The sequence below is a fragment of the Gekko japonicus genome, unplaced genomic scaffold (genome assembly GCF_001447785.1).
Source record: "Gekko japonicus isolate JY-2015 unplaced genomic scaffold, Gekko_japonicus_V1.1 scaffold3510, whole genome shotgun sequence".
In the NCBI taxonomy this organism is placed as follows: domain Eukaryota; kingdom Metazoa; phylum Chordata; class Lepidosauria; order Squamata; family Gekkonidae; genus Gekko; species Gekko japonicus.
The window spans coordinates 44904-59011 of NW_015164765.1; the positions used below are offsets into that span (position 1 = coordinate 44904).

General features: G+C 44.8%; 1 protein-coding gene across 1 annotated transcript in view; it reads left to right on the top strand.

The window, feature by feature from the left end:
* The window catches only part of LOC107109137 (trypsin-like), an 18576-nt gene extending 7802 nt beyond the window's left edge, over positions 1 to 10774 (top strand). The window contains exons 2-5 of the mRNA XM_015409712.1: positions 3974 to 4116; positions 6803 to 7056; positions 9084 to 9220; positions 10622 to 10774. Coding sequence (XP_015265198.1) covers positions 3974 to 4116; positions 6803 to 7056; positions 9084 to 9220; positions 10622 to 10774 — 687 coding nt within the window. The remainder of the gene's footprint in view (positions 1 to 3973; positions 4117 to 6802; positions 7057 to 9083; positions 9221 to 10621) is intronic.
* The last annotated feature ends 3334 nt before the right edge of the window (positions 10775 to 14108 follow it).

A 14108-nucleotide genomic window follows, 5' to 3' on the forward strand; every position in this document is an offset into this window, starting at 1 on the left:
GGATAAGATGGGGGGGAAAGCCACTGAAAGGGGAGCGAGGCAGCCGAACTGCGCATGTGTGCGCATACGCAGTTCGGCCGGGAGCCTGGATTGCTCCGGACGACAGGCGCGGCGGCGATCCCACGGCCACGCTTGATGCGGCGTTCCCGGTAAGTCCTCCTCTGGGGGTGGTTCTTTTTTACTGCGGGTTTTCGGCCTGAAGGGCCGAATCGGGGACAGGTGCGCGCCGCTTCCCAGATGTTGCGGTGAGATCGTGCCCGTTTGCTGCACCCCCGATCCGTCCCTCTCCCGGGCCAAAACCTTCTGTGTGACCGGGATAAGAGTAATACTATAGAAATAATATGGTAACTGGGAGGGGGGGGTTGGTATTTTTTTATATTTTTCATATGTGTATATGTGTGTGTGTGTGTGTGTGTGAGTCTGTGTGCACCTGGAAGTCATGGCGACCTCTGGTGACTGACCGCTACTAGAGGCCTGGAGGATATTCAGAGAGGTGGCTGAATAATGCCTGCCCCCACCCCTCGCCTTTCAAGGAGGTCTCCCATCCAAGTACTTGCTAGAGTCAACACAGCTTAGCTTCCAAGATCTGACAAGATTGGGCTTGCCTGGACTATCCAGGTCAGGGCATGGTAACTGCTATTGATTAAAGTATGAATATCCAAAATACATGGGCGAACATACGTGCCACTTCCCTTCCTGAAGACCGCGCCATTCTTCTGCCACAAAGTGGCTTCTAACCATAGAAAAGCCGCAAGTGCACTCTCAACAACAAATTCAACTTTTGAAGAAAAGGGAGTCCTTCTACATCTTCACATTGGATACTCTGGTTCCAAGAGATTTAAATGGAGAAATTGACTGGCTGTGTGTCTGATGGACTTGGCTGCTTTCTGGATGGAGGAATTCAAGTAAGCCGCTGTGTCATCATTTCCCCCCTCTTTCTTCTGTTGTATCACATTTTCCCCACCTTTCCCATAAATTCAGGGAGGTGGACTACAATAGTGCTGATGCTTTTCTATTTGTACCTGAGCATTCCATTGGAGCTTTGAGCACTGCAGATTGGGCCTAAGTAGGAAAATATTGCACCATTTAGGGTTTTTGTTGTTACTGTTGTTGTTAGGTACATACTATTGTTTCTAAAATTTAGGAGACTTGTAAATTTGCAGTTGTCATATGCTTTATGTGTATTTTAGATCCATGGGCATATAAAATATTGTACATCTTGATAAGTTGCCCATGTTGCATCTCAAGAATATTTATCACCACTTACTCTACGGGTGAACATAGTGTAAGTATGGTAGTTATCCCAGTTCCACATATTTCAAAATACTTACATTTTTTTAAAAAAGTTGCTTAACAGACATGATTATTTTTCTCCCATGTTCCCCCTTTCATTTTAGGTCCATTCTGTGTATGATGTGTTTTATGTATATTTTTGTTAAATTTATGGAGCGCTCAGTTTGAATTTTACCACTGAGGAAGGCTTTTAGCTGAAACGTGTTTGGTATTAGTTTTTGTATATGGATATAATTTGTACCTTTTAACCTGTATTTATATGATTGGACATTTGTCTTTATATTAGGATTAGGTACTCATATGCAGAACCATAGGACTGTAGTTTTTAAATGATATTTTAGCGCTTTTGGATGTATAATCAAATTATAGATGATAGTTTGTACATTAGCTCTTACGTGCATAGCTATATTTTAGTTTCTTTTTCTCTGTCTGAACCTTTTTGGTTACCTTTCCAGAATTCCTCAAAAATGTTGGGGACCCCTGAGGTAAGACACAGGAGGGATATGGGTTTAGAAAAGACAATTCTGCCTTGCTTTGTCTCCTTGCTGCTGAATGGAACATCTCAAAAGAACACTAAATAATATTGTTGGCTTCCTGCAAGTACATGTATATTTCTTTATAAAAAAATGTCATGCACATTCACTTTGCAGTTAAAACCAGGTACCACTACCTGGATAAATTTGGGGTTTATATCACAAGTGGAGCTGTACCTGAGTTGACGACATGAGAATAACCCATCACATGGATTTTAGCTTTGGCAAACTTTGGTCCCAATGAAGTCCAATGTAGATATAATTTTGGAGTTCAGATACCATTTGCTAACAAATATTTATTTCCCCCCATCTGCAGAAAAGGTCCTGAAGAAGTCTCCAGCTACGGTGCATGTTTCCTGTTACAATCATAGACATGGAACGGCTGGTCATCACATTACTTCTAGTGTCTGCTGGTGGGTATATTGATGAAGGCAAGGGGGGGAAGGCAGCATGGTATAGCCTAATATCGTCAAATCTTGGAAGCTAAGCAGGGTTGGTGCTTGGATGGGAAACCTCCAAGGTACTCTGCAGAGGAAAGCAATGGCAAACCACCTTTGCTTCTCACTTGCCTTGGAAGTTCCTTGCTAGAATTGCCAGAAGTTGGTTGTGACTTGCCAGCACGTAGCGTACCTAACAGGGCAAAAGAACCCAAGAAAAGCCCCAGTGAATCAGATCAGCGGTCCATCCAGTCCAGGATCCTTCCACAATGGTCTTCTACATGCCCTGGAAGGCACATATGTAAAGACATGAAGACCAAAGCCTCTCTCTACCTAGAGGAAAGATCAACTCACTTGACAGCCATTACAGCAATGGCTCAGTTCAGACACTGTGCAAAACCATGGTTTAAGTCAAACTGTGGTTAATGCGATTGTCTGAAATGAGGCCACTTCACTACCTATGGATCAGTCTGTCTGCCCTGCGCCAACAAATCCCTGGATATTTTTGGTGTGGTGTCTGGGAAAGGTGGGGTTTTAGGTGATGTGTTACATCCTCCAGGACACTCTAGGAATTTTACCAAACTCTATGGTGAAGACCATAGAGACTGTGGAAATCCCTAGAACACTACAGAGCATGTGGCATCACTTCTGCATGAAAGTTTCGGCAATATGATGTCACTTACAGATGACGCTCTAGGAATTCCACCAGTCTTTATGGTCTTTACCTAAGAGTTTGGGAGAATTCCTGGAGCATCACTATCAACACTGTTCCCTCCTTTTCCCCCCTCCCACTCTTCGAATAATCAAAGGCAAGGCAGGGGTTTGTCTTCTGTCAGCAGGCAAATGGCAAGCCTATTGTTCAATCAGGAACTGATGTTGTTTATTAACCAAATGGTGGTGGAAAGTGCTGTCAAGTCACAGCCAACTTATAGTAACACCTCATGGGATTTCCAAGGCAAACATTGTTCAGAGGTGGTTTGCCATTGCCCACTTCTGTGTACTGACCCTGGAGTTCTCCCATCCAAGCACTAACTAGACCCAACCTGTCCTGGACCATCCAGGTCCTGGACCATCCAGGTCAGAGCTTATTAACCATAGCTAGTCTTAGCTATGGTTTCATATGATGTACGAATACAGACACCCTGGCCTGATCCTGCCTTACTCTCAGGGGATACCCTTGTAGACTATACAGAGGTCAAGGTAGCCAGCATTTATGAAGACCAACCAACCAAGGTTTGAATGTTCATCTGTGAGGCGTATCCTGGTTTTCACAACCTAACCATAGACCATATAAACCAGGGTTTTGTGTTATGACTGAACTAGAAATAAGGCCCGTTAAAGTGAGCCCCTGGCTCTTCTTCTTCTTTGCTTTACAATACCTTCAGTGTGGACTTGCCTCAGAAAGTCCTCACTTGGAGCACAGGAGAAGCCTCTCTTCCTTTCCCTGAGACAGGAATAAGTGGTCAGAAGTAGGCCTTGCCTTTTGCTGCTTCTCTTCCCGCCCCCTCTTTAGCAAGGGCATCTTTGGAATACCTGCTTGACCAAAACGGCTATTGAATTCATGGGATGGAAGGCAGGGGATGAATACAGAACAGGATGGGACTAAACTAAGGAACGTGATAAGGACCTCACAGGAAATGGAGGGAAAGGCTTGTTTGACAGTCTCAGATCACGTATTAATTAACCGAGTGCTTTGCAGTGCACTCCCAGGAAGATGAAGGACGGATAATTGGAGGGTATCCCTGCAATCCTCATTCTCAGCCCTGGCAAGCTTATGTGACTGGCCAATACGTCTGTGGAGGAACGTTGATTAATCCAAGCTGGGTTGTGACTGCTGCACACTGTTATAGCGGGTGAGTTTGAGAATGAGCTAGAACTGGGGACGTTGAACGGATGACGTTACCTTCAGACCATCAGACTCAGTATTTTCTACTCTGACTGGCAGCCGCTCTGTGGTGTCTGAGCCAGCACTTACTTATTTAGAGATCTTTTTCATAGGAGACAGCAGGGCTTGAATTGGAGACTACCTCCAGTTCCTCTTTCACTGAGCTATAACCCAAAGTGCTGGTCATGACAGTTTTCGGGGGTACTGGAAGCAACATGGCAGAACTGCCATTGCAATACCATAGATCTGTCTCTCTTCAGTCAAACTGGTTTTGAAGATTTCTGCCAAAAAAAAAAAAATCCTATCTTCCCCCCACAACCAGAACTGTGGAAATAGACATGTATATTTTGATGTACCCATTTTTACCTATTTTGACTGTCACAAGGAATTATTGGCCAGCACCTGGGACACAAAACACAACTCTTATCTTAGAACCATTTGGCAACTGGATTGAGAATATCTGAAAAGATTATCTCTGCACATATCTACATGAGAGCCAGTGTGGTATCATGGTTAGAGTGTCAGACTAGGACCTGGGAGACCCAGGTTCAAATCGTCACTTTGCCAAGGAAGCTTGCTGGGTGACCTTGGGCCAATCACATGCTCTCAGCCTAACCTACTATATACTGTTGTTGTGAGGGTAATATGAAGACAGAGAGAATATTGTAAGCCACTTTGGGTCTCCACGGGGGAGAAAAGTGGGGTATAAACAAAATAAGTAAGCAAACAAATATGTAACCCTTAACACAAAAACAGTATGAAGTCTTCCTGCCTGCCTGCCAGACAGTATAATCATATTTTTTTTGTATTTGTGTATGTGTGCCCGTGCCAGGAAGTCATGGTGACCTCTGGCGACTCCTGCTGGGGCATGGAGGACATTCAGAGAAGTGGCTTGGTGTCCTGCCTCTGCCTCCTGGCTCTGGTATTCCTTGGAGGTCTCCCATCCAAATACTTGCCAAGGTCGGCCCTGCTTAGCTTCTGAGATCTGACGAGATCAGGCTAGCCTGGGCTATCCAGGTCAGGGCAGTATAACCAATTTTTGACTTTCTGACTTTATTCTCAATAGTATAGTCCCATAAGCACAAGGGCCTGTCATGTAGACTTCACCATTCCATTGATGGAATGCCTCTGTCTTCCAGTGTGGGTAATTGCCAGAGTGAGCGGAATGATTTCCAAACCTCTCCCGTCCTCCATGTCTCCATCTCCCTTCTTTTCTCCGAGCCAGGCTCAGAGAAATGGGGGAGACCAATAGCTTTTCAAAATGTGTTTTTACACAGATGTGACAAAGGGAAAAGTGGAAGGGAGACAGTGTCTACCATGAATGGTGCAGGGACCAGGCGTGTAAACACCACCTCCATCACCCACTCCACACGGTTTGCTGCTGCTCTCAGGGCAGGGGTGCATTCTTGAGCCCCATGTGGGAGCAGCCCAAGATAGGGTTCAAGAACAGCAACCTTCCAGTACCCTTGTCCTTGGACTAAGATATCACAAATTAACGAGCAAGCTTTGGTTGTTCAGTCGCACAGTCGAATCCGACTCTTCGCGACCCCAGGGACCACATCACACCAGGCCCTCCTGTCTTCTGTCGTGCTCCGGAGTTTGCTTAATTTCATGTTCGTTGCCCTGATAACCCTGTCTAACCATCTCATCCTTTGCCGTCCCCTTCTTCTTTGACCTTCAATCTTTCCCAGCCTCAGGGTCTTCTCCAGTGAGTGTTGGCCAAATGAGTTTTGGAGTTCCCCCAAAAATCTTCTCTAAACTGGAAGGCTCATTCAAAAGAAAATGCCCCAATGGCAGAAATTTTTTTGCAGGCTTGAACTGGAACATTGTGTTATGTTGCTGACTTGGTTGTCCTCTCTTTGAAACCACAAAAACCAGCAGTAATTCAGATCTGTCTCCAGCACTACTTGGAACACTTGGGGTCCCTTTGCAAGATGGAGAGCAGAAGTAAAGAAAAATTTAGCTGTCATTTTCTGAATAAAGTTGGAGAGAAACTGTATGTGGTGCACCCAGTGAAGAAGAATCAATAGAAGCCACATCGGGTTGCATTTGCTAGTGGGTGCAGCATCTCTGTCTTTCTGCCTCCCCCATCCTGGACAGGCTAGATACCCCTTATGACAGACAGACAGCACCATCTTGTGCTCAGATTTTATACTACATTTTTAACCAACTGAACATGACAGAATTCTCACCTTCTGGTTCATCCTCCATGAATTTATTTTTTTTTTTAAACTGGAGTCAGGGGCTGGTTCTGCATCTGGCATTTGCTCCACATTTTCTCAACACTGAGGAAAAGGTGCAGCTCAAAACCACATTCAAATACCCCCGGCCAACGCCGTACTGACTGCAAAGTAACCCCTGAATGGCCATAAATCTATGCAGAAGGTACCATAAAACCCGATGATCAAAGAAAGCAAAAGTGGCATGCCGTGTAGAGGGTGCCATAAAATCTGATAATCAAAGAAAGTGCAAGCAGCATGCAATGCAGAAGGGAATTTCTGTTTCGACATGGGTTTGCTAAAACAATGAAGGGAAAAGCCAATGCAGAATCGCCCAGGACTGAATCTGTGACCTTGTATATGCTCTGCCAGGGGAGCAGGGCCCACTGCTTCGCCCCCCACTGACCTATTGTCTTTCTCCCACTCATCATCTAGAAACTTGGTTGTCCGGCTGGGGGAACACAACCTCCGTTATCGGGAGGGTGCAGAACGGATCCGGAATGTGGTCAGGATCATTCAGCATCCCTGGTTTGACAGGCGCACTCTGAACAACGACATCATGCTGCTTAAACTGGAAACGCCTGTCCCCATAGACTGGAACATAAGGCCCTTGAGATTACCTGTCCAATGCAGTAATGCCGGAACTCAGTGCCTCGTATCTGGATGGGGCACTGTCAGCTCTCCTCAAAGTACGAATGCAAATGAACAGGTTTCTTTTTCTTTTTTGGTATTTGTGTTTATGCGCACCCGGACATCACGTTGACCTCTGGTGACTGACCCCTACTGGTGGCCTGGAGGATATTCAGAGAGGTGGCAGAATAGCCTGCCCCTGTCTTCCCAACTTGGTATTCCAAGGACATCTCTCATCCAAGTACTAACCACAGTTGACCTTGCTTAGCTTCTGAGATCTGACGAAATCAGGCTTGCCCGGGCTATCCAGGTCAGGGCCAAAGGAACAGGTTTCTTGACTTACCAGAGGTTGCTTCGACACAGAGATTTCAATCCAAACTTCAGCAGTTTGGGCCTGGCGCCTGCACTGTACAATTATTTACATAAGGTGCCATTTCCCAGTATGTCTGCCATTATCCCTGATGGTTTTTTTTTAAAAGTATTATATTTTTATTAGTAGTAGATATCTATTTACATTATTTATAGCCCACCTTTCTCACTTGGACTTAAGCTGGGTTAGGCAGAGTGAGTCATGATCATGAAACCTTTAATGCCATAACAGCACGAATCTATATACATTACAATAGGATCTGTGGTCAAAAAGAACATCTCCTCCTAGGAGCATAATAGAGGAATTTTGCTACAGATTCAGTGATTTCGCTCTTATTTGAAGCTAAAAGTATAAAGGTATTACAGTCCTCAGATCGACCCTCCAAAGGTAGCAAAAAAGGCTTTAAAAATACATCACGAAGGTCATCATAGAATTTACAATGCAAAATAACATGATTGTCATCTTCATTCTCACTCATCCCACATGGACACAGCCTGTCTGTATATGGAATTTTCTTAAATCTCCCATATAACACCATACATGGGAGAACATTAAAACGCGCTAGCATGAATGCCCTATGAAGGTGAGGATCATATAGACAAGATAAATATTCAGGAAAGGTTTTGTTGTTCAGTCGCACAGTCGAGTCCGACTCTTCACGACCCCATGGACAAGATCTCACCAGGCCCTCCTGTTTTCCGCCGTCCTCTGAAAGGAAAGGTAGGGCCAGATAAAAGCTCCCAACGCACTGGGGAACAACAGCCAGAGGGCAAGGCTTTTTAATTCTTGTATCTCAATGTCAATAAGTCTTTGCTTAATAAAGGTAAAAGCCTGCCTCTCCAAAAGCAAGACCAAGTCATTAATATTAAGTCCAATTACTGAGATTTTCTCATCCATATAGGCAGAGTGAGTCAATACAATCGACGGATCGGACATTCAATAAGCAATGCAATAGTCTAAAAACAGAACTGAAGCAAAGCATAAGCATTAACACGACACATTAAATGATGCAAAATTCTATAGTAGGATCCTAGTTTCAGCAAGCTGGACACAGCCGTATAGACCTACAGTCCCTAATAAATTGTCCAAGTAACTTTGTGAATCAGTACAGGGCAAGTCTACTGCCTGTGTAGAAAAGCCCCCTTTAATAATTCAGTTTTTAGACATATAATTCAGATATATCGCTATGGTGTCACTACTCTATAGTAATATAGTTCCTAGTATTAATAAAAACAACAGGGGACACAAAGCACTCCAGCAGTGATGGGGGGACGTGTGGGAATGCCATGAGCAATACCCCCATGTGGAAACTCCATTGCTACTTCAGATTCCTCTGCAATGAAAACAAAACAGGGAATCATCGTCATGAGGAAGTAGCCTTAGTGCCAATGTGAAATCACGGCATGATATGAAATTCTGAACTTGGCTATAGTCTTGTGGCACCTTTACAAATTTACTGGGAGGGTTGACTTCACCAGTTGCATGAAGTGAAATCTCAGTCAGCAGATATATAGAGAGAGGAAGGTAGCAAAGTGTAGACAGTCGGGTTCATGGAAAGCAAGAGACATTTCTAGGCAGAACTTGAAAAGTATCTGAGATAAATGCAGTGACTGTTCAATAACCACTAATTGGAGTTATCTTCCTAGTTACCCCTTTCCTTTGCTGTCTAGCCACATCACACAGCATAGTTTTTAAATGGGAGGCAATCTCTTGCAGCATCTTTCCCAGACGTCCTGCAGTGTGCCAACGTTCGGATTATCAGCAGGCAGCGTTGTGCAAACTCTTATCCCAGACGCATCACAGACAACATGATTTGTGCCGGCATACTAGAAGGGGGAGTGGACTCCTGCCAGGTACGCTGGGAGCTTAACTTTGCTACTAAAGCATCTAAGTGAAGATCTTCTACCTACCAAATTTTGCACATTCAGAAATTGAGGAAGCAATTTTTCTCCAGGCCAGTTTGCCCAGAGATCCTGGAGGTTTTTTGTCACTTCTGGACATGGAACAGTGGTCACTGTGGGTGTGGAGGGGGAGATATTTGTGAATTTCCTGCATTGTGCAATGGGTTGGACTAGATGACCCTGGAGATCCCTTCCAACTCTATGATTCTATGAATTCCCCTTTCCTCTACCTCCCTACTCCCCTCTCCTCTTTTTGGTATTTTTCAGTTTTTGCTTTTCCTGAACTATCTGTTCTTTGCTTATCTCACACATTCCTGGCAACACCGTCCTCACCCTCTACCTATATGTAATCGTTGGTGACTTCTGTTGCAATGTATCTGAAGAAGCATGCATGCACACAAAAGCTTACACTCCAAATAAAACGTTGTTGGTCTTAAAGGTGCCACTGGACTCAACCTTTGCTTCACATACATACCTGTGAGCATTGGTCGCTTTAACAATGTTAGCATTTCACACTTTGCCAGTGTAATGCTGCCCCCAAGAGGCCAGGTGGACATACTGCAAAGCTGGCAGCGTTAATGCAAGATAGATTCAGGCGGGTAGCCATGCTGGTCTGAAGCAGCAGAACAGAGTTTGAGTCCAGTGGCACCTTTAAGACTAACAAAGTTTTATTCAGAGTATAAGCTTTCGTGTGCATGCACACTTCTTCAGATAGAATGAAATGGAAATTAGCAGCCCATGCATATATGTAGAGGGTGAGCAGTAAATTAGCATACAGCATAATGAAGATGTTTAACAGATTCAAGGACCAAACAGGAATAACAAGCTTAGTTTATATGGTTACCATTTGTTTGGGTTTAATTCCGGGGGGAACATAGTGAAGGAAATAAATAACTACACAGCCAAGTGCCCCACTTCAAAGAAGATGCTGTAAAGTCACATCCATGCTTGAGAGGAGATGGATGGAGAGTAACAACAGGGTCTCAGTTAATTATTCTCAGCATTCCACAATTAAGGATACATCTGCCCATCAATCTCTAATTTTGACGTATTTATTTCCCTCACTGTGTTTTCCCTCAGAATTAAACCCAAATGGTAACCATATAAACTAAGCTTGTTATTCCTGTTTGGTCCTTGAGTCTGTTAAACATCTTCATTATGGTGTATGCTAATTTACTGCTCACCCTCTACCTATATGTATGTACTGCTAATTTCCATTTCATTCTATCTGAAGACGTGTGCGTGCACACAAAAGCTTATACCTTGAATAAAACTCTGTTGGTCTTAAAGGTGCCGCTGGACTCCAGCTTTGGTCAGCATTAATGCAAAACGCTGTTGTTTATCCTTCTGCAGGGGGACTCTGGAGGGCCTCTTGTGTGCAACAGACAGTTGGAAGGGATTGTCTCCTGGGGCTTGGAGACATGTGCACAGTCCAACCATCCTGGGGTTTACACCAGAGTATGTAACTATGTGGACTGGATACAGCAAGTCATGAGGAGGAACTAATCCTGTGGACCGGGCTCAGCTTGTCCCCTACTAAGATTCCAGTAATAATAAATCATTAACAAACTGTTGCTAGCTTCTCTGTCCATAAATACTGAATATGTTATACATGATGGTCTGACTCATTATATGGGTGCTTCCCTAAAATAAAGTCCCGTACCCTTAGTCTATCAAGGTCTACTCTGACTGGCTGTGGATGTCTTTCATGTCACAACACGCGGTCCTTTTACAGTGGCGATGCCGGGGATCAAACCTGGGACCTTCTGCATACAAAGCAGCTGCTCTGCCACTGAGCCATGGCCTCAATGGCATGGTACATGTAGAATGGTAGCTTGGGTTGCCAACCTCCAGGTGGTGAAAAAACAAACACAAACACTGTAATATCTTATTGCAAGTGCAAATGAATAGGCCAATTCCAATATAACAAAATTCACACATGCCTACGAAATTCCAACATAATTCATACATCCCTACCTGCCTACAAAATTGATAAATAGCTTTCTGCGCATGAAACACTGATAAGAGCATTGGCTCATGATCATAAAGCAACCTCGAGGAAGAATTTCTGATTTGAAACAGTCTTCTAAGATCTTGATGTGTCCATTGTCGCATTGCACAGCTGCATGATTTCTGAGAAGAATTTTTGCAAAGGAATGGCATATTGAACTTTCTATTTGATGGACCTTGTGAATGTTTCAAACAAATTGTTATTCCTTTGTGAATTTTGTTGTACTGGAATTGGGTCAATTAATTTGCACTTGCAATAAGATATTTCAGTGTTTGTGTTTTCACTCTTTGTACACTGTAAGTCCTGATTGTTCTAACAAAACCTCCAGGTGGTAGCTGAAGATTTCCTGGGATTACACCTGATCTCCAGGTGACAGAGATCAGTTCACCTGGAGAAAAGGGCTGCTTTGAAAGGCAGCCTCTATGGATTTATATCGCAGAGGTCCTTCCCCTCCCCAAACCCCTCTCTCCTCAGGCTCCATACCCAAAACCTCCAGGTATTTCCCAAGCTGGAGCTGGGAACGATAGCCTACAGCTGACTTATAATGACAATCAGGTCCTGTCAGCAGCCATTTACACTTCAGCTGAAACTTGACAATCTATATAGATATGTGCCTTGGATCAGATCTAAAGTAACGCTGCATCTGTTTTGTTTCTGAGGTAGAGAAGATGGATCCCCTGGTGGTTCCAGAAGAACCGCAGGAGAGAAGCCCCCTTCTACCTTCCTGATTTAGGCATAAAAGTCACAGCTTGTGCATCAGGCCTTCCCAATCCTGTTACAGCAAAACTTTCCCCCCACCCCTGCCTGCCTGGGGCCAGGGAGGGCCTTGGCGGGGCTTCCTCGCACTCCCACCGGCCTTGCATGTCCACTGCCGGTCCCCTGATGTGCTAATGAGTTATGCTAATGAGTTCCCCTAGCTCTTTTTCTACGAAATGACCCCTGATTCAGATCTAAAGTAACACTGCATCTGTTTTGTTTCTGAGGCAGAGAAGATGGATCCCCTGGTGGTTCCAGAAGAACCGCAGGAGAGAAGCCCCCTTCTACCTTCCTGATTTAGGCATAAAAGTCACAGCTTGTGCATCAGGCCTTCCCAATCCTGTTACAGCAAAACTTTCCTCTTCTTCCGAGAAGCTCAAAACTTTGAGGCTTTGAGATAGTCTGTTGCTCCTCCTAACTCAGCGAGCTCTGCAGCTGAGTGTGAGTTTGAAACTGAGGCTGTGGTTACACGGCAAGCTTATCTCGATTTGTTCCTACTATAGATTTGATTGGGAATTTTTTTTCCAGGTTGGGATGACTACACATCCCTCCCTGCCTCCCCAAACCGCTTGCATTGCGCAACGAGGCTCCGGGCACCATCCAGATAGCCGCGCTGCCACTTGGGCAGCACAGCTTGTTTTGTTGTGGTTTTTTTTAATGGCTTTGCGCATGCGCACACATGGCCAAATCACTGCTCCCACTGGGACTCACCATACTCCCTTGTTCTTGCAGGTCCCCCTTCCCCCGCAAAATTAACTGGCAACGTACAACTGAGCACTAGAGTCTATATGTGCGATTGAACGTTTATACATTGAATTTATTCAGCACAGGATTGCTCATGCACACAACAACAGAAACTTGGGGGGGGGATCATAAGGACGTCCAGATGACCTAATGGCGATCATTGCGAGAGATGGCTGTCCAGATTAGCGAAATCACTGATTCAAAGTGCAAATATCCGGAAAGTCCTCGATTTTCCGGATGTAGGAAAACTTGCTAGGGAACCAGGATTGCACAAGTGAGCCCACTTCGGTGTGGGAGACGGATGCGGCCATCTGATCAGCGATTTTAAATGCGAGAGGGAAAAGCAGTGAAACCCGATCAAAATGACCATGTGACCACAACCTAGGTTTCTCTGGTCCCAATCCAGTGCTCTGAACACCCTGACTCTGGCTCTTATCTAATGACTTGAGTGGTCAATGTGAATATGTGAATGCAAATGGTTAGTAGGGCATTAGATTGGAACCTAGAGTAACTGGGTTCAAATCTCCACTCCACCATGGAAGCTTGTTCGGTGACCTGAGGCGGTTTACAAATTCTTAGCCTAAACATAGTGTTGTTGTGAGGAGACTGTTGTAACCCACTTTGGGTCCCTGTTAAGGGGAAAGCAGGATTAAGTAAAAACTGATTTCCCTCAAATCAAAGGTTGAGTCCAATGGCAGCTTTACGACCAGCAGTTTTATTCAAGGTATATGCTTTCGTGTGCATGTACACATCTTCAGTTTTCCCTCAAATACAGACTCGGTAGACAGGATATTCTCTGGCACAAGCCATGTTGAAACACTCTTGATCAATTCATTTCAGGGCCAGTAACATAGGTGGGTTACTGTGAGGTTTGTATCCCAGAAGTCAGTTCAGTCTCTCTCCCAGTCCCACTGTGCTTCCAATTCATGTCCCTCCCAAAGTGTTTGCCTCTTCCTGGCAATTTGGGGGTAGACCTTGGGGAGGGGAAGATATCTCAGGGGGTATGTCATACGATCTGCCCCCTCCAAAGCAGCAATTTTCTCCAGAGGAACTGATCTCTTACATCTAGAGAACAGCTGTAATTCCAGATCTCCAGGCCCCAAACAGAAGTCTGGCAACCCTAATTTAGGTTACCTTTATGCATGGCTCTGTCAGGAATTCTTGTGGCCCTCTTGCCTCAGGCAGCTTGTCAGAGAACGCAAGTGGTATTCCATTCAGATTCTATGGAGCAATTTCCCTCACAGCTACCCCCATCTATTCCTCGGGCTGAGGCCTCAGCAGGCTTGTATCCCCAAGAGACGCCCTTCTGTGGCTTCTCCACGTCTGTCG